The sequence below is a fragment of the Amblyraja radiata genome, chromosome 4, assembly GCF_010909765.2.
Source record: "Amblyraja radiata isolate CabotCenter1 chromosome 4, sAmbRad1.1.pri, whole genome shotgun sequence".
In the NCBI taxonomy this organism is placed as follows: Eukaryota; Metazoa; Chordata; class Chondrichthyes; order Rajiformes; family Rajidae; genus Amblyraja; species Amblyraja radiata.
The window spans coordinates 104,341,128-104,367,878 of NC_045959.1; the positions used below are offsets into that span (position 1 = coordinate 104,341,128).

A 26,751-nucleotide genomic window follows, 5' to 3' on the forward strand; every position below is an offset into this window, starting at 1 on the left:
ACCTTGTTGTTTTCCACCCCTTCCCCTCTACTCTCTTGCAGATAATCTAAACTGCAGCCCATCTTGTGGGGTGTTTCACACCTCCCCTCTGCTCTCTTGTACAGATAATCTAAAACTACAGCCCAACTTCCCCCCCCCCCGCCCTTCCCCAACCCAGATAATCAAAAGAGTGCAGCTCCAGATTGTTGTTTTTCCACCCGTCCTCTCTACTCCCCATTTCAGATCATCCAAATACTGCAAGCCAAGGAAGGATGTTTGTTTTTGTTTTTTTGTAAAAGAAAGATAAATCTTCGTTTCCCCCCTCCTTCTGCGCTTCTTCAGCAGGTTTGTTTTCGTACATCCCAGACGGACGTTCTCCTTGTCGGTGAGCCCAGTGTGGACTGTGCCGCAGGACGACGACAACAACAACAACGCCGACGGACCGACCGACGCCTCCTCCCCTCTCCGCCTCCAACCCGCGCTCTGCCCCCCTCCCTCTCTTCACCCCCCCCCCCCCCCCTCCCCTCCCTCCCTCGCTCCGCGGCCCGGCCCGGGCGCAGAGCTCGCGACCAACGGTCGAAACCGCCCCCCGCGCGAGCGAGCGAGGGAGGGAGGGAGGGAGGGAGGGAGGCACGTGCCGGGTGCGACTGACGAAAGGCGGGGAAGGAGGGAGGGGGAGGGGGGGGATTGACTCGAGCTCGAGCTCGGGCCGCCGCCGGCGCCTTTGACTGGGCAGGGGGAGGAGGGGACAGCAGCAGCAGCAGCAGCAGGAGGAAGGAGAAAGAAGAAGGGCAGAGCGGCCGTCGCGCGGGAAGGCGGAGGCGAAGGCTCGAGCGAGCGAGGGACGGCGGAGACGACGACGCCGACGACGATGGCGGAGGTGAAGGGCGTCGCGCAGACCGGGTGAGTCGAGGACCCCCCCCTCTCCATCCGATCCGATTCTCCATCGAGAACCACGAAAACGAGCGAACTTGCAAATGCTGCTTTCACCCACACATTTAAACAAAAACACCACCACCACACAACACACATCCTAGAGTAACTCGTAATGTTACCGAGTTCAGAGGATCCCGATCTGAAATGTCTATCCATCCATCTCCACCACAGATGCTGCCCGACCCACTGAGTTACTCCAGCACTTGTATACTTGCCTTATGCTTGCAGACACAAGGAACAACAGATGCTGGTTAATACACAAAATGACACAAAGTGTTGGAGTAACTCAGCGGGTCAGGCAGACCTGTAGAGTTGACTCCGGCACTTTGTGTCCTTTTGATCGTTTTATTTCACTGGTGTTTTGTTATATTTTCCGCAGTCAGCGTTGTGTTTTGATTTGAAATGCTCTTGTGCCAGTTAACCCCGCATCTCGCCAGGGCGGTGATCTGCACACACCCCAGCTGTCGTTAAGTGCCGGGATGCTCTTGAATTTAAATGCCCCACTTACCGTTTAGAACCAGGGTGCCGGTTCTGCCTCGACCAAACCCCCCCCTGACTCCCAGTCTGATGAAGGGTCTCGATCCGAAACGTCACCTATTCCTTTTCTCCAGAGATGCTGCCTGACCCGCTGAGTTACTCCAGCATTTTGAGTCTTTCTTATTTGCAGCCTTGCTCCCTAACTTACTGAAAAGAAGGGTCCCGACCCAAAATGTCATCTACCATGTTCTCCAGAGATGTTTAGGAAGGAGCTGGTTTATACCGAAGATAGACGCAAAATGCTGGAGTAACTCGGCGGGTCAGGATTTCTCCCGAGACGCTGCCTGGACCCGCTGAGTTACTCCTGCACTTTGTGTCCTTTTCTGTATAGGGAGGTTTCACGGCACTCGGGTCACGACCCATGACCCGTACTGTTGCTACGCTACTCCAAATGGAGTACACGCGATGAACTGCAGGTAGGCACTTGCCATTGTTTCCAGCGTAGTGGGCCCGTTAAAACCCGCCGAAAATGTCAATTTTTGCGCTGTAAATAATTATGGAAATCGGGATAAGCGTGTGAGACATTTAGCCTACTTCAGAATTCCAAAAGTGAGGAGAAATGACAGCAGATAGAAGCGAAAGCTGAAGGGACAACAACAGACAGAGTGCTTAGCGAACATTGGCCGTTTGCTCACTGCATTTCATCAACTAAGGTGTTTTTTCTTGATTCCTTTGGCATCTAAAAAGTTTCAGAAGTGATAAATCTGGCTGTAATTTGTTTAAATCGCCCATAGTTCCCGTGGGTTTTTACATACAAAATGAAAACGCATCTGAAGAAAATTTTACAGCCAGATTTATCACTTCTGAGAATTTTTAGATACCAAAGGAATCAAGAAAAAACACAAATAATGCCTTACTTGATGAAATGCAGTGAGCAAACGCGATAATTCCCAATATTTTCAATTCCGATATCTGCACGGCCAATGTTTATCAAGCACTTTAGCTGCTGTTGTCCCTTCAGTTCTCGCTTCTCTATACCTTCATTTCGCTTCACTTTTGGAATTCTAAAGTTGGGTACATGTCTCACACTTACCCCGACTGCCACAATTTTTTTCAGCGCAAAAATTCAAAATTTTGGCGGTTTTTAACAGGTAGGAAAGTACTCGTTTCTTGTATTAATAACATATACCGGAAGTGACGAATGTCCTCCAGATGAATTTAGCGGCTCATGCGTCGAGCCCTCTGACCCAGTGACCTTTCGTGCAACCCCCCTATTAACCAGCACATGTAGTTCCTTGTTTCTACATCCCTAATTTACTTGTCGGGCATAAGGCTAACCAGCCACCAGTACTCTTGATCAATCAATGTTTTCTGAGTTTACACGGCCAAAATAAACTTGGTTATATTTAAATGCATTTAAATTAATCTAGTGAATTTATGCCCAACTAGTTGGCAACCCTTAATAAGAGAAGTAAAAGGACACAAAGTGCTGGAGTAATTCAGCAGATTAGGCAGCATCTCTGGTGAACATGAATATGGGATGTTTTTGAATGGAAAGCCTTCTACCTGCTTTAGACAGGTCTGAGTTTCTACATCACCGATATTTGTTCTCCAGAAATGCTGCCTGACCCATTTTTTTTGTGTCTCTTTTTTGGTAAACCAGCATCTGCAGTTCTTTGTATCTTCATAATTCCAGAGTTTAACATAGTATACTATTAATTTCCCTTCCACCAGTACAGTTGAGGCAATGGTTTGTATGTCTTTTGTAAAGGTTTCTAGAAATGATGGGTCTGCACGAAGGAAACAGTTGGTTTCTGTGAAACAGAATTCGTTAAATCAAACCAGAGGGGCAGGCTGTCAGATGATGTAGTTGAGGCAGATACTATAACAGCATTAAAAAAAAACACACGGATATGCAAACACGAGCAAATGGGACAAACTAATAGCTGGGTATCTTGGTCACTGGGACTGTGCTGGATTTTCCTCATGGAGGAGCTTCCTTCGTTATCACTGTTTTATGCCATCTATCTTCATCGTGTTTTTAAAACTCTAATTTGATTCCGTTGAATCTGTGCTGTATCCCTAACTTTCATGAGGTTTGAGGTTTTAAAGTTGAATGCAGTACTCCAACAATGTCTTGCTTTGTACAATTAGTGCATTTGGCATTAAAGTCATTTGGCAATGGTTATTATTATTATTATTATCATTTTTTATTATGTGTAACTGTACACTGATGTTTAATGATTTTTGCTGATGGGCATCCACATTCCTGCTTCTACTACAGATTAAGAATGTTCTGATTTTTCTTTTGAGGATACAAAGTGGATGAACTTGGGCCTCCTGCATTGAACTCAGTTTCATATAATGTTGACGCTCACTCAGTCTGTCATAATCTTGGTGTGGACCTGCTTGAGTGCTTAGTGTCATTCAGTGTCATTTCGTTGGCGTTTCCACTTTTTCTGTACAGTTTTAAATATTATTTGTTAATAAACAGCAGTGAATTGATTTAAAATTAACTATTATCCAATCACTGTTGCTGTAAATGGAAGAGAATTTCAGGATCTATCACACCTATAGAGTATGAAAGACCTTACACCTGAAAGGTCTGGCACAATTTGTTATGCTATACGCTCCATTCTTGACAAAAAATTATCTTTAGCATTTCCCATGTTTCTTCAGCTTGGTACCTTGACATTTATTAATCAAATCGCTCATTAAATTTCCAAATTTTGGTGAATGCCATCTTAGATTATGTAATCTCTGAAAGTAATTTAGCCCTTGGAGTTCAAGCCAAACCTAAAAGAAAATCTGAAATAAAAACTGAAAATATTGGAAATATAATGTCATGCTTTTTTTGTGCTTTAATAACCTCAGATGATCTGCCTCCAAAGTGTCCAAATGCACTCAGAATCACTTTACAGCACTGCAGACGTGGTATACTTCTGACATATGTTACATCTCGTTGTACACCAATATTTTAGATATAAAAAACAGCATTTCATTAAACCTTTTGATTATTTTATGCTCCAATTTTTTTAATTTTTGTGTACTTTTTACACAAGCCTCCAAATCTCTTTGGATGCCCATTGCTTCTAGTTCATAATACTTAAAAAAAAACCCATGTATCATTTTAAAGTCTAAAGTGGACGGCCCTACAGATGATCACTTTGAAATTGATGTCACAATTTTAATTGTTCACCTAATTAAATAATTTCTAATAATAAATTAAGATCTCTATCAGCACTGTTTACATTAACACCATTTTTTTTTTTAAACTGCAAAGTTGAACATGTGGATTTCTGTATCATTACCAAAATTTCTAATAAATGTTTGGAATAGTTGCATGCCCAATGAAAATCGTTACTGGACACCATAGTCATGAGCTACCAATTTGTGTATCAGCCCATAATCTTCTTTGTCTTCTGCAATTTCATAGCAATGTGAATAATCTCATCCAAACCAAATGTAGTAGCCATTTTGCTTAACTCAGTATGTTATGACTAACCAGTTGCCTTTAAATGTTATCTGCCTGTAATTATGTGGGTGGGATTTAGTTTAGTTTAGTTTGAAGAAGATCGGGGAAGAGACAGAGTTTTTGACCATGCATGAGCATGAAAACGAGTATGATTGAAAATTACATACAAGAAGAAGCCTTTATGATTATCTTACTGTTTGTACTACTCCAATAAAGAAACTATTAATTAAGAGTGTTTTTGGAAGATTTATCTTTCGACGGCATTGAATGTCTCGTGGAGAGCTCATGAGTGCTTATAGATTACCTTCTGATCCTCGGTCATCAATTAAAGTGACTATCAAGACTAAATCCTTGAGACGATATAAAATCTGTCACTACACCAAAGTTCGAGCATGATAGCACAAGCAGGGTTATGGTATAGAAAGATGGTGAAGGGTTTTTGATGGATGTAATAGATGGGCATGAATGGAACCCAGAACAGTAAAGGGCCTGTCCCACGAGCATGCGACTCCATGCAGCAAGCGCGACCTAACGTGGTCGCTTGAGCCATACAGCCTCGTGGGGCTGGGCCCACTTCAATCGCCGGAGCCGTATAGAGTTGTGCGGAGCTGGTCCCGACATACTCCGAAAAACTGACCGTGTTCAAAAATTCCACGCGGCAACGGCCTGCCGGCCCGCAGCTGCCTCGACGCCGTACTCACCGCCTCGACGGGCGTGCGCAGAGTCTCGATGCCGTACGCAGCGTCTTGATGCTGTATGCAGTGTCTTGACGCCGTACGCAGCGTCAAGACGCTGCAAACTTCCCGCGGACTTCGTTGGAACTTCACGTCACTCACTAGACTTCTGCGCGGCACCTGCTTCCGGCTTGGTCGCGTTCGCCGCATGCAGGCGCTTGCTGGTGAGACCGGCCCTGTACGGGGATCACTCGACCTCCGCGCGGCCCCCGCTTCGGGTTTGGTTGCGCTTGCCGCATGCAGGTCGCATACTCGTGGGACAGGCCCTTTAGTCTCACCAAAACGTTAATAGAAATAAGACATTGAAGGAGCAACTTCTGATCAGCCATGTAAAAGCAAAATGCAACTACAGTAGCACTTCCACATGCAAAATTCAACCACTAATAGGACATTGTACATTGAATTATCACCCACAGGCTCCCCTTCAAATAACGCATCATTCTGACTTGGAAATATACTGCTAATTCGACATTGTTGCTGTGTCTAACTAAATCCTGGAATTTCTATCCAACAACTGCCAGAGTATCGCTACCAGGAGGATTGAAGACGTTCAAAAAGGGGGCTCAACGCCACCTTTGGAATGAAATAAAAAGCTGGCCTTACCAGCGAAGCCCAGATCCTGAAAATGAATTAATTGAAGAACAATGATACGTCATTGTCACAGTCACAAAGAATGTTCTTTATGACTTTGTTTAGTGCTATTGTGGCAGAACCTGAAGTGTGTCGCAGAAGAGGTGTCATAAATGCGAGAATCGACAATACATGTGTTGACTTTGAAAAGGAAAGGGCGGTTGAGGATGAATTGGCGGCTTAGGAATGGAATGAATGAGGGTGTCATTTTGAAACGGAGAGTGTTCCAAATGCCAAGTTATAAGGAGACATTAGAGATAAGCAGTTCAGTGGGGAAATTATCATGGAAACAAAGGTTGAGTTCAAAGAAGGCCCACAGTAAACTAGGTGAGAAATTAGAGACAAGGACTCTGAACTAATCATGGAGCTGGTGGTGGGATGGTGAGAGGATTTGGATTGATGAGCAATAGGAAAAAGTAGGGACGATGCAAAATAGAGGGTTTAAGGGTTTGTGATGGAAAGCTTCTTGTGCAAAATATGGGAGAAGAAGGTGAAAAAGGGATCAAAAATGTGCCACCTGATTGGCTGATCCAAGATCAGGTATGAGAGGATAGGAAGATGGGTGTCCATAAGCATGATTGAACATGTTGTTTCTAGGAAGAGGATGGTGATGGAGGAGCATTAGAGCCTTGTACCGTGGTAGCTTAGGGGAAGGCATTAGAGCCTAATCCTACAGTTGGTGGTTTTGACGGACGCAAATTTTACTTGCGTATCATTGAAACATCCGAGATTAAATTATGTTTTTCAACAATAGATTTTTTAGACAAATGCCAAATAGCAGAGACTTGATCTGCCCAGTCTATAATTTGTGTATAAGATTGTGATCTTTTGTTCTGATTTAACTGACAATGTGATGAACGTTGAAAACAAAACAGCACATCCTGCCTAGCTGGAAACACCTGCCTTAAGGTGCCACCAAAGGTTACAGGGAGAAGGCAGGTTCAGGTAATTTACTAATTAGCCCTAAAGTAGTTAATAAAGTAAGGGATTAAAAGCAAGTGCAGCTGCAGAGTAGTGGCCTTGGTGAGTAAAGTGTGAGTCTTTGGCTTCAGAGGTTTGGTGAGTAATGTGTGAGTCTTTGGCTCCAGAGGCTTGGTGAGTAAAGTGTGTGTCTTTGGCTCCAGAATCTAGATTGGGTGCAATCCCTCAAAAGTGTTCAGGAGAGTTTTCTTAAAAAGTATGTGGAGGCCCCCACACGTGAGAGGGCAATGCTGGATCTAGTATTGGGAAATTGGGAAGGGCAAGTTAATGAAGTTTGTGTGGAGGAGCCTTTTGGGACAAGTCACCACAGTTTGTTTAGGTTTAAGATAGTTATAAATCGGATGAGAGCAGTCTAGCTCAAGTTGACTGGAGCAGGTTATTTGAGGGAAAAGGAAAATCGGCCAAGTGGGATTTAAAAAAAAAGTGTACTGAAGGGTTCTGTACGTCCCTGTTATAATGAAAGGCAAAGCAGGCAAATGTAAGGAAGCTTGGCTGATGAGGGAAATTGAGACGTTTGTCAAAAACAAGAAGGATGCATGGGGCGGGTATAGGCAGCTGGGATCAAGTGCATCCCTAGAGGAGTTTCGGGAACTAAGGAGCAAACTAAAAAGGGAGATCAGAAGAGCAAAAGGGGGCCAGGAAATAGCTCTGGCGGGTTGTATAAAAGACAATCCAAAAAGATTTTATACATACATAAAGGGGAAAAGGGTAACTAGAGAGTGTGACTTCTCAGGAATAAAAATGGTCACCTCTGTGTGGAACCACAGGAGATGGGAGATGCTTCTCAATGAGTATTTCTCCTCTGCATTTACCGAGGAGAAAGACAGTATGACGGAGGAAATTGGAGCAGTCACTGGAAGTGTCACGAGAGCAGTCAGGGTTACCGTCGAGGAAGTACTGAAGGTACTGTCGTGTTTGAAGGTAGACAAATCTCCGGGGCCTGATCAGATATATCCAAGGACATTGCGGGAGACTAGAGACAAAATTGCGGGAGCCCTGGTTGGAAATTTATGAGTTGTCTTTAAATACAGGAGAGGTGCCAGAGGATTGGACGCAGACAAATGTTGGGAACTATTCAAGAAGGGCTGCAGGGTAAATGCTGGGAACTATAGGCCGGTGAGCTTAACATCTGTAGTTGCTAAGTTACTGGAGAGTATTCTGATGGATAGGATATACAGGCATTTAGATGGGCAAGGTCTGAGTAGGGAAGTCAGCATGGTTTTGTACGTGGGAGGTCGTGTCTCACAATTCTGATTGATTTTTTTTGAAGACATGAGCAAAAAGGTTAATGAGGGCAGAGCTGTAGATGTTGTGTACATTAATGAGGCGTTTGACAAGGTGCTGCTCTGGAAGGTTAGATCGCATGGGATCCAAGGAGAGGTAGCTGAATGGATAGCAAATTGGCTCCATGGAAGGAAGCAGAGGGTAGAAGGTTGCTTCGGTGCTGGGCCCGTTGCATATCTACATCAATGAATTGAATACGTTTATTGGCCAAGTATTCACATACAAGGAATTTGCCTTGGCGCTCTGCTCGCAAATGACAACATGACATACAGTGAGAGTTAAGAATGATACATAAAACATTAAATATTAATAATAAAATGTTATTGATTAAACATATGAATTAAATAAAATACCTGAGCAAAAGGAGGCTCCAGATTTTTGGTTATTGAGTAGAGCTACTAGTCGTGGGAAAAAAACAGTTTTTATGTCTGGCTGTGACAGCTTTGACAGAGGGAAATGATTCAAAGAGTTTGTGGCCAGGGTGAGAGGGGTCGGAGATGATCTTACCCGCTCGCGTCCTGGCCCTTTGGATGAGATCATACAGGGCAAGATTAGTAAGTTTGCTGATGATACAAAACTTCGTAGTTTTGCAGATAGTGATGAAGGTTGTGAACGATTGCAGCAGGATCTGGATCGATTGGCCGGCGGGCGGAGGAATGCTTGATGGAATTTAACACAGAGAAGTGTGAGGTGTTGCAATAGAAAATAAGTGCAGAAGTTGGCCATCCGGCCCTTCAAGCCAGCACCGCCATTCAATGTGATCATGGCTGCATTTTGGGACGCCGAACAAGGGCAGGGCCAACACGGTAAATGGTAGGCCTCTGGGTAGTGTTGTGGACCAAGGGGATCTAGGCGTACAAGTGCATGGTTCCTTGAAGGTCTAGTCGCAGGTAGATAAGGTGGTCAAAAAGGCTTTTGGCACTTTAGCCTTCATCAGTCAGAGTATTGAGTATAGTAGTTGGGAGGTCATGTTGCAGTTGTATAAGATGTTGGTGAGACGGCATTTAGAATATTGTGTTCAGTTCTGGGCACCATGTTATAGGAAAGATATTGTCAAGCTTGAAAGGGTTAATAAAAAGAATTACAAGGATGTTGCCTAGACTAGATGGAGCGTAGGAGGATGAGGGGAGATCTTATAGAGGTATGCAAAATCATGAGAGGAATAGGTCAGTTAAATGCACATTGTAACCAGAGTACGGAAACTGAGGACCAGACAACATGGGTCCAAGGTGAAAGGGAAAAGATTGAATAGGAATCTGAGAGGTAACGTTTTCACACAGCGGGTGGTGGGTGTATGGAACAAGCTGCCAGAGGAGGTAGTTGAGGCTGGGACTATCCAATCGCTTAAGAAACAGTTGGAAAGTACAGGGTACACAAAATTGCTGGGGAAACTCAGCGGGTGCAGCAGCATCTATGGAGCGAAGGAAATAGGCGACGTTTCGGGCCGAAACCCTTCTTCAGACTAAAGTACAGGACAGGTTTGGAGGGTTATGGACCAAGAGCAAGTAAGTGTGGGACTAGGGTAGCTGGGACATTGGTGTGGGTGAGTTGGGCCGAAGGACCTGTTTCCACACTGTATCACTCTATGACTCTATGAGAATGAGTTTGGGAGAAAAAAGTAGATCAGCCATGGTCAAATGGTGGGTCAGCCTCGATGGGCCGAATGGCCTAATTCTGCTCCTGTGTCTTATGGTAATTTTGGTGTCCAATTAGTGAAAGACTTTTTACTACATTTAGCATGAGCAAAGATATTCTCTCGAAAATAGTGTTATGGTCTGGAACTGAGTAACTAATTTGGTGTGCTGAGTAGATGAAATTTACAATTTTTATGAATTTTGGCCCAAAAGGTCCGTGCCAGGCCAGGAAAAGTCCAGAAAAAGTGCCTTTCACTGAGATTTTACTCGGATCTTTTTTTAAAGACCCCCTTCGGCCCATCAGGCCTGTACTAGCCCAGGAACAGTCCCTTCGGCCCATCAGTAAGTATTCCCCCTGCCAGTAGTAAACCTCACCCCAGTATTTTTCTCCCTCCCTTCATTGGCTCCCTGTGAGATTCAGGCCAGGATAGACCTTCCTCCTTCATTGCCGTGATCTGCAGAAAAAGATGAAATTGATTCTCCACCCTCTCCCCCTTCTCTCTCACACAGAGTCTCTCGCCTGTTTTGAGCAGAATTTCTGGCAGTTTCTGTGCTGCCACCCCACCAGGCCCGAGTGACTGAGCTGCCAGCCCACCAGGCCCGAGTGACTGAGCTGCCAGCCCACCAGGCCTGAGTAACCTAGCTACCTAGCTGCCAGCCCAAGAATCCATTCGGCCCACAATGTCCATAGGCTAGCTCTCTGGAAACCAGTCCCTTCGGCCCACAACACCCATACTAGCGCTCCAGAAAGCCCCCCCCTCTTGGTGGAGAGGTGGAATATTGCATTGGGGGACCAGCCCTCCCATGTGAACATGGGACCCAACGGGTCCCACTTAGTCTAGTTTATTTACTAAAAGCAGGATAAACAGAAAATAAAGTTTTAATGAAGTAGGCAAAAGAGGACCAGAATAGAGTTGTGATTGTGGTGTTGCAAACAGCATTATTTCACATTATTAGCTAAAAAACAAAATCATTGGTTGATATATTAGTTTCTGCTGTAAAAATATATAAATATGTAACCTTGCGTAATATGATGAAATTGTTGTGATGATGCAATTTATATGGAAATTATTAAATTTTGGGTGAATAAAAACTGATTTCTAAGTCTTTGCCAGCAAGGAGACAATTAATTGAATCAGGAATACGGATTAGAAACAGTTGCAAATATGTGTGGTGACACTATTCGTATGATTGCTGATCCGCTGTGCAAAATTAAGGCAAATAATGTTTGCATTGAGAAATAATGCTGATTGGGGATGATCAGCCATGATCACATTGAATGGCGGTGCTGGCTCGAAGGGCTGAATGACCTACCCCTGCACATATTGTCTATTGTCTATGGATATTTTCAAGGATACATACATCTTGGTGCAAATCGTTCAGAGGTTACTAAATGTTTGTGAGGTTTTGGAGATTGTAGAAAGACTGATATTTACCCTTATCTTTAACTGAAGTAGTCAGGAAACCAAAAAAAATGTTTAGCCACTCTCTTCTTGGAATATAATCAGACTAAATACAATAGGACCTAATGGTTGCCTTAGTTGCTGAGTATTTCTGTTATTATCACAGCACTACCTTGCTTCCAGTCAGGCCATATCAAATTTACATATAGTATTTGTAAATTTCTCACAGTGCTCCTGCAACTTCAAACCTAAATTCCTTCCATTTCACTTGTTATCCTCATGGCATCATGTTAATAAATAATATTTAAAGATAAGCTATTGGAAGAGATGGATAGAACTAAATTTACAAAGCACATTTATAAAATGTATCTTGAAGGTTGGGAATGGCCAGGACTTGCTAGAATTCTGATGAAGAGAATGGTGTTGAGAGTGAAAGATAGATCAACCATGATTTGTGGAGCAGACATGATGGGCCGAATGGCTCCTAGAACCTATGAACTTGTGTCTTGGGTCTGAAACATCAATATTTTTCTCTTTTCAGAATGCTGCTGTCCTGCTGAGATTTTCTATTTTTTGTTTTTACCTGTTGATTTTTTTTTGATTGTCAATGATTTGCTACTTTAGTTCATTGGTTTTCATTTGAGGGGGTGACAAAAGAATATAATCAAAGTATGGATATGATGTGCATGTAGATTTTTTTGTGGAAAGACTCATGATATTGTTATGAAATGTCGCACTAGAAATAACAAATTGGGAATATTTGATTTGTAGTTGAACACAAATTCTGGTGATATAATGGTTGTTATTACTTTGAAGGATTTTCTTCTAGTTTGTATCCAGGAGGAGACCTGGACGTTTATGATGGCGCAGCAGTAGAGTTGCTGCCTTGCAACGAATGTAGCGCCGGAGACCCGGGTTCGATCCCGACTGTGGGTACTGTCTGTACGGAGTTTGTACATTCTCCCTGTGACCTGCGTGGGTTTTTTCCGAGATCATCGTTTTCCTTCCATGCTCCAAAGACGTACAGGTTTGTAGGTTAATTGGCTTGGTAATTGTAAAAATTGTCCCTAGTGGGTGTAGGATAGTGTTAATGTGCAGGGATAGCTGATCGGCGAGAATCCAGTGGGCTGAAGGGCCTGTTTCCACGCTGTATCTCTAAACTAAACTATTTTGTCTTTTCCTCATGTTATCAATGATCTGAAACTTTGGATCATAAATGCAGTACCCAAGTTTGCTGATGATACAAAGTTGAAGATACCAGAATTTGCTTTAGATGAATTTCAGTATTATTGGTATTTTATGTAAAGATTGCCGATGGAGAAATAGAGAAATGGCAGTTATTATATGAGGGCCAGAAATCCTGAAAGCTGTTATAATTCACTTGAAAATAATGTATCTAAAAATTAAATGAAAAGTAATGATTTTCTGTAGTTCCTTTTACATCCTTAGGATGATTCAATACCCTTCGACCATTTGGTAGGAAAGTCTTAGAATGCTTATAGATCGAAGTACCTTCATCAGAACATCATTTTTATTTTCATTTTATCTTCTGGAGTTGTTAATGATGTTCACTTGATGTTTACAATTGTTGTATTACCATCAGATGGCACTGGATGGTGCTGCATATCTTGTATTCTTCATGATATTGTAAAACAAAAGTCTACAGATGCTTGGAAGTCTGATATAAAGAAAATGCTGAGGATATTCAGCAGATCAGGCTGCATCTGTGGAAAGACAAAGATCTGATGTTTCCAAAGGATGATTTTTTTATAATATGCTTTGTGTTATTTATTTAAGAGCATTCCAATGTAAATGTTTAATGCTGCATTCAATTAACACTCCTATTATCCCCATGTATCAAAATAAATGTACATTCATTAGCATCCATACAATTTAAAGTAATGCTCAGCACAAAAACCTTAACAGATTTCCATCCAACATCATATCTACATTATAAAGTCTGAGTTGCTTATGTCAAGAGTCAAGTCAATAGTTTTATTGTCATGTGTCCCAGATAGGACAATTACATTTTTGCTTGCTGCAGCACAACAGAATATGTAAACATAATGCAGAACAGGAGGTAAAAGTTCAGTGTGTCCATATACCATAGATCATATATGTACACAATAAATAGACAGAAAAAGTGCAATAGACTGTTATTGTTCAGAGCTTGTAGTAGTGTTTAATAGCCTGATGGCACTGGGGAAGAAGCTGTTCTTGAACCTGAATGTTCCAGATTTCAATCTCCTGTACCTCCTTCCTGATGGCAACGGACAGATGAGTGGGTGGCCAGGATGGTGTGGGTCGTAGATGATGCTGGCTGCCTTTTTGAGGCACCGACTGTGATAGATCCCTTCGATGGTGGGGAGGTCAGATGATGGACTGGACAGTGGTCACAACTTTCTGCATTATTTTCCGCTCCTACACATTCAAGTTGCCGAACCAAGCCATGATGCAGCCAGTCAGAATGCTCTCTACTGTGCACCTGTAGAAGTTTGCGAGAATCCTCCTTGACATACAGACGCGGTGTAATCTTCTCAGGAAGTAGAGACGCTGATGTGCCTTCTTTATAATTGAGTCAGTGTGCTGGGACCAGGAAAGATCTTCGGAAATATGCACGCCCAGGAATTTGAAGTTCTTGACCCTTCCCACCATTGATATAAACGGGATTGTGGGTCCAAATCCTACCCCTTCCAAAGTCCACAATCAGTTCCTTGGTTTTGCTGGTGTTGAGAGCCAGGTTGTTGTGCTGGCACCATTTGGTCAATCGGTCGATCTCACTTCTGTACTCTGTCTCATCACCATGAGTGATTCGTCCCACAACAGTGGTGTCGTCGGCGAACTTGATGATGGAGTTCGCACCATGTCCGGCTACACAGTCATGAGTATAGAATGAATACAGCAGGGGGGCTGAGCACGCAGCCTTGAGGTGCTTCCGTGCTAATTGTTATTGAGGATGACACGTTTCCACCAATACGGACAGACTGTGGTCTGTGATGAGGAAGTCGAGGATTCAATTGCAGAGGGATGTACAGAGACCCAGATCTGTGATCTTGCAACCAGCTTGGAGAGGATGATGGTATTAAACACCGAGCTGTAGTCAATGAAGTGTGACATAGCCTGACAGTGTTTTTGTAGTCCAAGTTCTCCAGAGCGGAGTGGAGAGCCAGTGAGATCGCATCCACCGTTGACCTGTTGTGGCGGTAAGCAAACTGCAGTGGGTCGAGGTTCGTAGGAGTTGATATGCGCCATAATCAACCTCTCACTGCACTTCATCACCTCGGACATTAGTGCCACTGGTCGGTAGTCACTGAGGCACATCACCTTGCTCTTCTTGGGCACCAGTATTATTGATGCCCTTTTAAAGCAGGTGGGGACCTCAGACCTCAGAAGTTAGATGTTGAAAATGTCCGTAAAAACTCCAGCCAGTTGGTCTGCACAGGTTTCGAGAACACGATCGGGTATACCGTCATGTCCAGGCACTTTCCAAGGGTTCACCCTTCTGAAGGATCTTCTGAAGTCGGCCTCTGTGACTGACTGAAATACCATCCCGGCGAATGGGGGCTCCGGGAAGGCATATCCGTGTTTTCCCTATCGCTTATAAAACCCATTGAGCTTGTCAGGGAGTGATGCTTCCCTGACATTTGAGCTGCCTCCTGATTTCGCCTTGTTGGAGGTGCTGGCATTCAAGCCCCGCCGTAGTTGCAGAACATCCGTCTCATCCTCCAGCTTGGAGCAGAAGTCCCTTTTGGCCTTTTTGATGGCCTTACCAAGGTCGTATCTGGACTTCTTGTAGACCTCTGCATCTCCAGACCTGAATGCCCAGGATCTGGTCTTCAGAAGAATGCGGATCTCATGATTCATCCAAGGCTAGGAATATAAAGGACAGTAAAAGCTTCTTTAGATATGTTAAGGGGAAAAAGAGTAGCAAAGTCAAATGTGGGTTTCTTGAAGGCAGACGGGTGAAATTATTATGGGGAACAAGGAAATAGCAGAGGAGTTGGACAGGTACTTCGGATCTGTTCACTAAGGAAGACACAAACAATCTCCCAGAAGTACTGGAGGACAGAAGATCTAAGGGGGTCGAGGAACTGAAAGAAATTTTCATTAGGCGAGAAATAATATTGGGTAGACTAATGGGACTGAAGGATAATAAATCCCCGGGGCCTGATGGACTGCATCCCAGGGTCCTTAGGGAGGTGGCTCTAGAAATAGTGGATGCATTGGTGATCATTTTCCAATGTTCAATAGATTCAGTTCCTGTGGATTGGAGGACAGCTAATGTTATCCCTCATTTCAAGAAAGGAGCGAGAGAGAAAACAGGGAATTACAGACCAGTTAGCCTGACCGGTGGTGGGAAAGATGCTGCAGTCAATTATTAAAGAGGTAATAATGGGGCATTTGGATAGCAGTAAAAGGATTAGTCCAAGTCAGCATGGATTTATGAAAGGAAAATCATGCTTGACTAACCTTCTGGAATTTTTTGAGGATGTGACAAGTTAAATGGATGAAGGGGCGCCAGTGGATGTAGTGTATCTAGACTTTCAGAACGCCTTTGATAAGGTCCCGCACGGGAGTGACTAAAATTAGAGCACATGGTATTATTGGGGGTAGGGTGTTGACGTGGATAGAAAATTGGTTGGCAGACAGGAAGCAAAGAGTAGGAGTGAACGGGTCCTTTTCAGAATGGCAGGCAGTGGCGAGTGGAGTGCCGCAAGGCTCGGTGTTGGGGCCGCAACTGTTTGCCATATATATTAATGATTTGGAAGAGGGAATTAGGAGCAACACTAGCAAGTTTGCGGATGACACAAAGCTGGGTGGCAGTGTGAACTGTGAAGAGGATGTTAGGAGGTTGCGGGGTGACCTGGACAGGTTGAGTGAGTGAGCATATGCTTGGGAGATGCAGTATAATATAGATAAATGTGAGGTTATCCACTTTGGTGGCAAAAACAAGGGGGCAGATTATTATCTCAATGGGGTTAGGTAAGGGGGAGGTACAGCGAGACCTGGGTGTCTTTGTACACCGGTCACTGAAAGTTGGTGTGCAGGTACAGCAGGCAGTGAAGAAAGCTAATGGAATGTTGGCCTTCATAACAAGAGGATTTCAGTATAGGAGTAGAGAGGTTCTTCTGCAGTTGTATAGGGCTCTGGTGAGTCCACATCTGGAGTATTGCGTACAGTTTTGGTCCTAATTTGAGGAAGGACATCCTTGTGATTGAGGCAGTGCAGTGTAGGTTCACGGAATTGATCCCTGGGATAACGGGACTGACATATGAGGAAAGATTGAAAAGACTAGGCTTGTATTCACTGGAGTTTAGAAGGATGAGGGGGATCTTATAGAAACATATAAAAGGACTGGACAAGCTAGATGCAGGAAAATTGTTCCCAATGTTGGGCGAATCCAGGACCAGGGGCCACAGTCTTAGAATAAAGGGGAGGCGATTTAAGACTGAGGTGAGAAACATTTTCACCCAGAGAGTTGTGAATTTGTGGAATTCCCTGCCAACGGAAGGCAGTGGAGGCTGCATCGCTGATTGGATTTAAGAGAGAGTTAGATAGAGCTCTAGGGGCTAGTGGAATCAAGGGATATGGGGAGAAAGCAGGCACGGGTTATTGATTGGGGACGATCAGCCAATGATCACAATGAATGGCGGTGCTGGCTCGAAGGGCCGAATGGCCTCCTCCTGCACCTATTTTCTATGTTTCTATGCTTCTGGTTAAGAAACACTTGGAAGGTTTTAGTTGTGATCCAGTCCTCCACACATTTTCTTATGAAGTCTGTAACGACTGTGGCGTATTCATTCTGGTCCGATACAGAGTCCTTGAACATTGCCCAGTCTGCAGACTCCAAACAGTCCTGGAGTTGTTCCTCTGCCTCCCCAACCAGCTCTGTACAGTCCTCACCTCTGAGGATGCTCTCTTCAGTTCCTGCCTGTAGGCAGGAAGAAGCAGCACTGCTGAATGGTTGGATTTTCTGAAGTGAGGGCGAAGGATAGAGCGATAAGCTTCTTTGATGGTCATGTAGTAATGATCGAGGGTGTTTTGTCCTCTGGTGCTGCCGGAGACGTGTTGGTGTATGTTAGGGAGCTATTTCTTAAGGTTGGCTTTGTTGAAGTCCCCGGCCTCCCCGGTAAGCCATCTGGTGCTTGTTGACCACGGCGTGCAGCTCCCCCAGTGCCAGATGGACATCTACCTGGGGTGGGATGTAGACTACGGTCTGGATGATGGAGGTTAATTCCCTCGGTAGGTAGAAGCATCTGCACTTCACCCCATGCTGTTCGAGGTGTTGGCAAATAATTTCTCAGATTTGGTCTTCACTGATTATTGTTAGTTATAGCTTGGTTGAGCTGTGAAATTCTTATCCTAAGCTTCGTAATCTTGACTGCAGAAACTTGGTACCTTGTCTGGGCTGGTGGATTGGGCAAACTGAGACTAGAATTTGTGAAAGACTGTTAAAGATGTGATTTTTGTTGTTGTCGTTTCCGAAGAGCAAGGCAAATAATCAACTGTACTCCAGTTAACTGCTCTCATCTGTGGAAATATTCAATGCTAGCTTGCCCAATTCTATCTGAAACTTCAGAGCAAAGCATCCTCCTGTTGTCTTGCCTCTACTGATCTGCACACGTCACATTTTCACGTGAAATATTCATGTCAGGATTCATTCTTGGCTAGTACAGTGATCTTCACATCCAGACATTCTTACCAAGTGTTTAATAGTATAGGTGTTCTGTTTTCTGAAATGAATTTGGTTTAGTTAAAGATTTTTAATATCTTAAATTCTTTTTTTTAACTTAAACATAAATTTAATTGTATTTTAACCACTGAATGATATTGCCTAATTGTCAGAGACATTAAGAAACATTAAGCATTTTCGGGAGGTGCAATAACCAGCTAAGACATGGAGTACGAGTTGGTTGTCAAAGTTTGTTTTGTCTTTTTAATGAATTGTACTTATTCTGACGCCAGTATGATGACAATATTGCTTTGTACAAGTCCCTGCTGCTACTGGGACCTTTACTTTTAAGGATCCAGCTGGTCTGGGAAAGCTTATTAAGAGGATCTGCAAATATTAACTTTATCAATATGTTGACCATTTGAGCAAAAAAAAAGTAGCATGCTGTTTCCAACATGTTTTGGTGCAATAATTGTAAAGCTGACTTCTGTGAATGCAGGTCTGAAGGCTATATCAACAGAGAGGGAAGCAGAGATAAAGAATTGATCTAGGAGTACAGGTGCATGGTTCCTTGAAGGTCGAGTCGCAGGTAGATAAGGTGATCAAAAAGGCTTTTGGCATTTGGCAATCATCAGTCAGAGTATTGAGTATAGAAATTGGGAGGTCATGTTGCAGTTTTATAAGACGTTGGTGAGACCGCATCGTATTTTTTTCTTTGTCATTTGAATGAATGAGTGAATGAATGAGTGAATGAATCAATGAATTGCATCTGTGATAATCTAAAAGAGATGCATTCGATCAGTGAAGATGCACAAATACATAAAAAGAACACTGGTTTTCAAACCATCTTCAGAAGTTCAGAATTTAACCCTAAATATAGTCTTTTTCAAGATTTCTTTTAAATAGAAAAATCCAGAATTCATGATTAAGAATGTTGGAAAGCAGGGTCCAGCTTTATTATAGATTTATTATATCTGTAAAACTTCTGTAATCTCGCAATGAGAAAATTGTGTTTAGTATCAAATAAATAATATTGACATTATCTCAAGTTTGAAAATTCTAATATATTGATGAGAAATATGTATCTTTACATACAAATCTTTGCAATGCTGCAAGGCATTTTAACGTTAGAATTTAGAGATGATTCATGTGTCTACATCTGATTTAATTTTTGTGTTACTGCATTTTTTAAAGTTATCCACATGACATGTTTAAATTTTGCTTTCATTAGATTATTTTAATGCATTGTTAAAAAACTGCAAATTTTATAATAGGATCTCTCCAATAATCATGGATACCACCAGGAAGGTACCGGTAATCCGCAAATCCCTCAAACCAGCAAGACCATTGCATCGTTTATCTGCTGAGATAGGTAAGTGGCACTGTTTATCACTCAATTATTTTTATTACCAATCTGCCAAATTCAGTGCATATGGAAAATCAGATTTATGTGGTATATCAGCAGTATATAATCATAGTGTAATATGCTGCTGGACAGTATGACTATACCTATAAGAAGAATTAAAGTATTTATTGTGATTGTGGATTTAGAACATAGAACAAAACAGTACAGCACAAGAACAGGCCCTTCGGCCCTCAGTGTCTGTGCCAACATGATGCTGAGACCATCTCTTATCTTACTGCACATAATCCATATTCCTCCTCCCCCTGCATATCAGTCAACATGGATTTGTGCCTGGAAGGTCATGTTTAACTAATCTTCTTGAATTTTTTGAAGATGTTACTCGGGAAATTGATGAGGGTAAAGCAGTGGATGTTGTGTATATGGACTTCAGTAAGGCCTTTGACAAGGTTCCTCATGGAAGGTTGGTTAAGAAGGTTCAATGGTTGGGTATTAATGGTGGAGTAGCAAGATGGATTCAACAGTGGCTGAATGGGAGATGCCAGAGAGTAATGGTGGATGGTTGTTTGTCAGGTTGGAGGCCAGTGACGAGTGGGGTGCCACAGGGATCTGTGTTGGGTCTACTGTTGTTTGTCATGTACATCAATGATCTGGACGATGGTGTGGTAAATTGGATTAGTAAGTATGCAGATGATACTAAGATAGGTGGGGTTGCGGGTAATGAAGTAGAGTTTCAAAGTCTACAGAGAGATTTATGCCAGTTGGAAGAGTGGGCTGAAAGATGGCAGATGGAGTTTAATGCTGATAAGTGTGAGGTGCTACATCTTGGCAGGACAAATCAAAATAGGACGTACATGGTAAATGGTAGGGAATTGAAGAATGTAGGTGAACAGAGGGATCTGGGAATAACTGTGCACAGTTCCCTGAAAGTGGAATCTCATGTAGATAGGGTGGTAAAGAAAGCTTTTGGTGTGCTGGCCTTTATAAATCAGAGCATTGAGTATAGAAGTTGGGATGTAATGTTAAAATTGTACAAGGCATTGGTGAGGCCAATTCTGGAGTATGGTGTACAATTTTGGTCGCCTAATTATAGGAAGGATGTCAACAAAATAGAGCGAGTACAGAGGAGATTTACTAGAATGTTGCCTGGGTTTCAGCAACTAAGTTACAGAGAAAGGTTGAACAAGTTAGGGCTTTATTCTTTGGAGCGCAGAAGGTTAAGGGGGGACTTGATAGAGGTTTTTAAAATGATGAGAGGGATAGACAGAGTTGACGTGGAAAAGCTTTTCCCACTGAGAGTAGGGAAGATTCAAACAAGGGGACATGACTTGAGAATTAAGGGACTGAAGTTTAGGGGTAACATGAGGGGGAACTTCTTTACTCAGAGAGTGGTAGCTGTGTGGAATGAGCTTCCGGTGAAGGTGGTGGAGGCAGGTTCGTTTTTATCATTTAAAAATAAATTGGATAGTTATATGGATGGGAAAGGAATGGAGGGTTATGGTCTGAGCGCAGGTATATGGGACTAGGGGAGATTATGTGTTCGGCACGGACTAGAAGGGTCGAGATGGCCTGTTTCCGTGCTGTAATTGTTATATGGTTATTATATGGTTATATCCATATGCCTGGCTGTACTGTAACCACATTTTTTTCTGCAAATGTGTCTCCCTGTGGCAGTTAAATTTCCCTGACTTCTACTTGCAATTAAGATGGGTTGCTGCTGCTGTGAGATAGCAGCTATGTTAGTTGTGTCACTATTAACTGCTCTTGCTAATTGCCCCTGAGCCAAGTAGTTTGCCAGGCCACATTAGAAATCATTTTAGAGTCGTCCTCCTCTCTATGTCTGAGTAAATGCAGCTGCATTAAAAGCCTTCTCAAATAACTTCTTATTCAACCTACATGATGAATCCCAGCCATGGTATAAATAAAGATACTGTCAACAAGCCATTTTATTGAGGATGCGCTCAATGTATCTTCAATGCAATTCATGCCTTGGTCTACTTCATTAGAATGACGATGGCCTTGCTGTGAGCTACACATTTCATATTAAAGTGTAAATGTATGTAATCTGGTGTATATTAGGCATGAATGTTTTGATTCATCCTTAAACAAAGTGACCTCCACTTGGTAGAAATCATAGCCATCCAGCAGCACATTTGAAAGCCACATGTAAAATATTTGAAAACATCCAAGAATCAATACATCCAACATAAGTTCATATGAAAGGCAATAATCCACCAAGTCAAATGTTCAGTACTTCCACCATTGGGGCTCTTTGGCTGCAGTGTACATATCTAGAAAATCAATGTCGGTTCCTCAACTATGCACTCTGACTCCTGATTTTGAAATGTATTACTGTTCTTTCATTGTCACTGTCTCACTCCTGAAATTCCTGACAAAACAATATGATAATACCTTCATGCGAAAGATTCAAGAAATACTCACCATCACCTTCTCGAGGGTTATAAAAGCTTGTCTTGCGTATGATGTCCACATCCCATGAATTAATAAATATGTAGTGCATTTTGTAAAGGGCAATCAGTCACAGCAATGCATGAATTTTGTGTTTAACAGCAGTTGTGCTAACTCCAGAGGTTGTTGTCAATTTCATGCTACAATGACACCAATTGCTGATGTACGTTACAGGAACCACATAATTTAGCCCTTAATATCCGCTTAAACAATTCTGCGAAAGAGTGTCATATGCACTGGGAAGGGAACAATAAAATTCTCACTTACTGCAGCTTTAAAGGCACATTAAACCAACAACACAACAAATACATATACAATAATCAATAATATAATAAATTATCATCAATACTGGGTAATCAGACCACAATAGTGCAAACCAAAGTACATCGTGCAAACTAACATAGCCCATAATTGCTAAGGTAGAGTTGTATTTAGGGTTTTGCAGTGTTGTTCAAGAGCTTGATGGTTGATGAGAAGTAGCTGTTCTTGAACCTAGAGGTAACAGCTCTCAGGATCCTGTACCACCTTCCTGGTGGAAGCAGCAAGATCAAAATATGGCCAAGATGATTTGATATTAGTTGCCGTCTTGAGGTAGCTATTCCTGTTGATCTTTTCAATAATGGAGAGGTCGTGATGTAATAATAATGGATGGGATTTATATAGCTCCTTTCTAATACTCAAGGCGCTTTTATCATATGCTTTTCCGAGGCAGCGTGAAGTATAGATTAAGTCAATGTTGGGGTGTCTGGTCTCTGCGATGGACTGCGCTAAATTGACAACTTGCTGTACTAGGCGATGTCCCCCCTTTTCTGCAGGCTCCTTCATTCCTGGGTGTTTAAGTTTATTATTGTCATGTGTACTAAAATGTAGTGCAAAGCTTTTGTTTTGAATGCTGTCCAAACAGATATACCATATATAAATACAATCAAGTCAAACTCGAGTACAATAGATTGTGCAAAGGGGTTATACAGAGTGCAGAATATAGTTTTTAGCATTGTAGTACATTGGTTCCACAGAAAAGTCCAATGTCCACAATGGGGTAAGGTAAATCAGACAGTACCCTAGCTTACGGAAGGACTGTTCAGAACTGCTATAACAGATGAGAAGAAGCTGTTTCTAAGTCTGGTGGTGCGTGCTTTCAAACTTTTGTATCTTCTGCCGGAAGGGAGCAGAGAAAGAATGGCTGGAGTGAGACAAGTCTTTGATTATGTTTGCTGCTTTTCCGAGGCAGCGTGAAGTATAGATTAAGTCAATGTTGGGGTGTCTGGTCTCTGCGATGGACTGCGCTAAATTGACAACTTGCTGTAATTTTTTGCGGTGTTTGGCAGAACTTTTCCCGAACCAAGCTATGATGCAACTCGCCGGTGCATCTGTAGAAGTGTATTGGAGACATGCCGGATTTTCTCGGTCTCCTCAAGAAGAGGAGCCTGCGGGACTTTAACATCGTGAGCTGATGATCCCTTTGCCAGGGATCGACCTTTGAGCTCCAACTGCGGGAGCCTGTGGATTTTAACACTGTGAAGCTCAAGGTCTCTGAAGCCGTGGGAGCTTCGATCGCCCCGACGCGGGGGGGCTTCAACTGCCGGCTGTGGGAACTTCGATCGCCCCAACGGATGGTTCGACTGCCCCAACCACGGGAGAAAAATGAGGGAAGAAGATTAGACTTTACTGCCTTCCATCACAGTGAGGAATGTGGAATCTGTGGTGGATGTTTATGTTAACTTTTATGTAGTTGTGTGTCTTGTTACTTTTTTTAGTACGGCTGTATGGTAATACGAATATCGCTGTACTTTAATTAGTAAATGTGACAATAAAATACCTTTGAAGTAGAGTCGTTGGTGTGCTGCCTTGGCTATCTCATCAATGTGGTCAGTCCATGTCAGATCATTGGTTATATTAACGCCAAGGAACTTAACTCTCTCCATTTCCACTTTAGCACCATTGATGCTGATTGGGGCTCTACTTTGCCATGTCAATACAATACAATACAATTTATTTGTGTCATTTGAACCTCATTGAGGTTCAAACGTAATTTGGTTTCTGCAGTCATACACACAAGAAAAAGAACCAAGACACAACACAATTTACACAAACATCCATCACAGTGAATCTCCTCCTCATTGTGATGGAAGGCAAAGTCTTATCTCTCCCCTGCACTCCTCATTCTCCTCCTGATGTCAGAGTCAAAGCCCCCGGCGGGCGATGGTAAATAAGTCCCGCGGCCGTTAAAGCCGCGCCGGGCGATGATGTAAGGCCCCGCTCCAGGTAATTTTCAACCCCGCAACTCGGGCGGGAGAAGTCGCCGTTGCGGAAGCCCCGAAAAGCAGTCTCCCAGCAGGGACCCGCGGGCTCCCGGTGTCACCGTCCACCAGACCTGCAGTTGGAGCCTCCGAATTGCCGGGGTCGGGTCGCAGTCGCGCGCCACCACAGCTCCACCCGCTCTGAACTTGGCCAGCTCTGCGATGGTGGTGTTGATAACTAACTCCATCTTGTTGAAAGAGATTATTGTCCTGAAATCATGTTACTCTTGAGCTGCCGAACCAGGCTGCGGTGTAACCAGTCAGTATGCGGTCTACCTGCAGAACTTCGATAGAATATTCAGCGACATGCCGAATCTCCACAAACTGAGGTTTCTTTATGATTGCATCGGTTGGCTTGGCCCAAGACATCTTCACAGAGTGGCACACCCAGGAATTTGAAGCTGTTGACACACACTGCAGTGCTATCCCGCTGATTAATTCAGGTTCATGGATCCTGGGCTTTCTCTTCCTGGAGACGACAATCAACTTAGAAGGTCAAGATCATTGTTGTGGCACAATTCAATCAGATTATCGATTTCCTTCCTGTACTTTGATTCTTTGTTAGCTGTAATATGTTGAACAACAATGGTGTAACAAACATAAAGATTTATCTATGTCTAGCTACAGAGTTATGGGTATAGAGAAAATAGAGCAAGGGACTCAACATACAGCTTGAGATACCCCTGTGTTTTTGAGTAGAAAGTGTTGTTATCAATTCATACTGATTGAGGTCTGATGATGAGGAAGTCAAGGATATATTTGCATAGGTATGTGCAGAGACCTGGTTCTCTGACATTGTCAATAAGATACATAGACAGTAGATGCAGGAGTAGGCCATTCGGCCCTTTGAGCCAGCACCACCATTCAATGTGATCATGGCTGACCATTCACAATCAGTACCCGGTTCCTGCCTTCTCCCCATACCCCTTGATTCCAAGAGCTCTCAAGTCAAGTCAAGTCACTTTTATTTCTATAGCACATTTAAAAAACAACTCTCGTTTTGGAGGTACTAACGTTATACAACATTGGTTCATAGATTAAGTACATACATAAATACATACATATAGCCCTCCCTCCGAGGACGTCAAGAAAGGCTTGAGAGTAAAGATGAGTTTTAAGTCTCGACTTAAAGGAGTCGATGGAGGGGGAAGTTCTGATGGGAGGAGGGATGCTGTTCCACAGTGTAGGAGCTGCAACCGCAAAGGCGCGGTCGCCCCTGAGCTTATGCCTAGACCGCGGGATGTTCAGTAACCCGAAGTCGGCCGATCTGAGGGACCTGGAGGTGGTGTGGGTAAGCAGACTTTTGATGTAGGTGGGGGCAAGCCCGTTAAGGGCTTTGTCAACATAAAGAAGGTTCTTGAAATTTATTTGGAACCGCGCAGGGAGCCAGTGGAGAAAGGCCAGAATCGGGGTGATGTGCTCCCTTTTTCGGGTGCCCGTCAGGAGTCTCGCTGCGGCGTTTTGGACCAGTTGCAGGCGGGACAGGGAAGATTGCCTGATGCCAGTGTAAAGGGAGTTGCAGTAATCGAGGCGGGAGGAGATAAATGTGTGGATGATTTTTTTGAGGTCATCAAACTGGAGGAATTGTTTTACTTTAGCTATCGTCCGAAGCTGGAAGAAGCTAGCTTTTACCACGGCATTGACTTGTTTGTCAAATTTCAATGCTGAGTCAATATCACGCCAAGGCTTTTGACGTGAGGTTTGAGTAATGGGGTAAGGCTTCCAAGGCTGCCTGCTATCATTTTGATTGAGATGAGAGGCCGAGAAGGATGACCTCAGACTTGCTCTCATTTAGTTGGAGGAAGTTCTGGGCCATCCAACACTTTATATCCTCGAGGCAGTGGATAAGGTTAAGTAGATTTGATCGGTTTTTGGGCTTCAGGGGGAGATAGAGTTGTGTATCGTCTGCAAAGCAATGGAAGGAAATGCTGTGCCCTTGAATGACTTGGCCTAAAGGGAGCATATACAGGGAGAAGAGAATGGGGCCAAGGATGGAACCTTGTGGAACCTCGCAGCAGAAGCTGGCTGGGGAGGAGAAAGAGTTGCCTATGTTAGTAGAGAAATTCCTACCTTTGAGGTAGGGGATGAACCAGCTCAGGGCAGTGCCATCAATACCAACCCCATACAGGAGACGGTCAATTAGGATGGGTGGTCGACAGTATCAAATGCTGCGCTGAGGTCGAGAAGGAGCAGGATTGCACAGTCGCCGGAGTCAACGGTGAGCAGTAGGTCATTATGTACCTTCAACAAGGCAGACTCTGTGCTGTGGTGGGCCCTGAAACCTGATTGGAAAGTTTCCAAGATAGTATTTTGGTGAAGGTAAGGTATAAGTTGACTTAAAATTACCTTTTCAAGGGCTTTTGAAAGGAAAGGCAGTTTTGAAATGAGTCTGTAGTTGCTTGGCAAGGTGGGG

The 26,751-nt window shown here is 43.3% G+C and overlaps 1 protein-coding gene across 2 annotated transcripts in view; it reads left to right on the top strand.

Annotated features, from left to right (window-relative positions):
- Positions 1-321: 321 nt before the first annotated feature.
- c4h8orf88 (chromosome 4 C8orf88 homolog) overlaps positions 322-26,751 on the top strand; it is a 55,575-nt gene continuing 29,145 nt past the window's right edge. Inside the window, exons 1-2 of one of the 2 annotated variants that reach the window (XM_033020156.1) lie at positions 322-882; positions 19,481-19,578. In XM_033020156.1, the coding sequence (XP_032876047.1) occupies positions 851-882; positions 19,481-19,578 (130 nt within the window). In that variant the 5' untranslated portion in view covers positions 322-850. The remainder of the gene's footprint in view (positions 883-19,480; positions 19,579-26,751) is intronic. The other variant, XM_033020155.1, reaches the window with a different exon arrangement.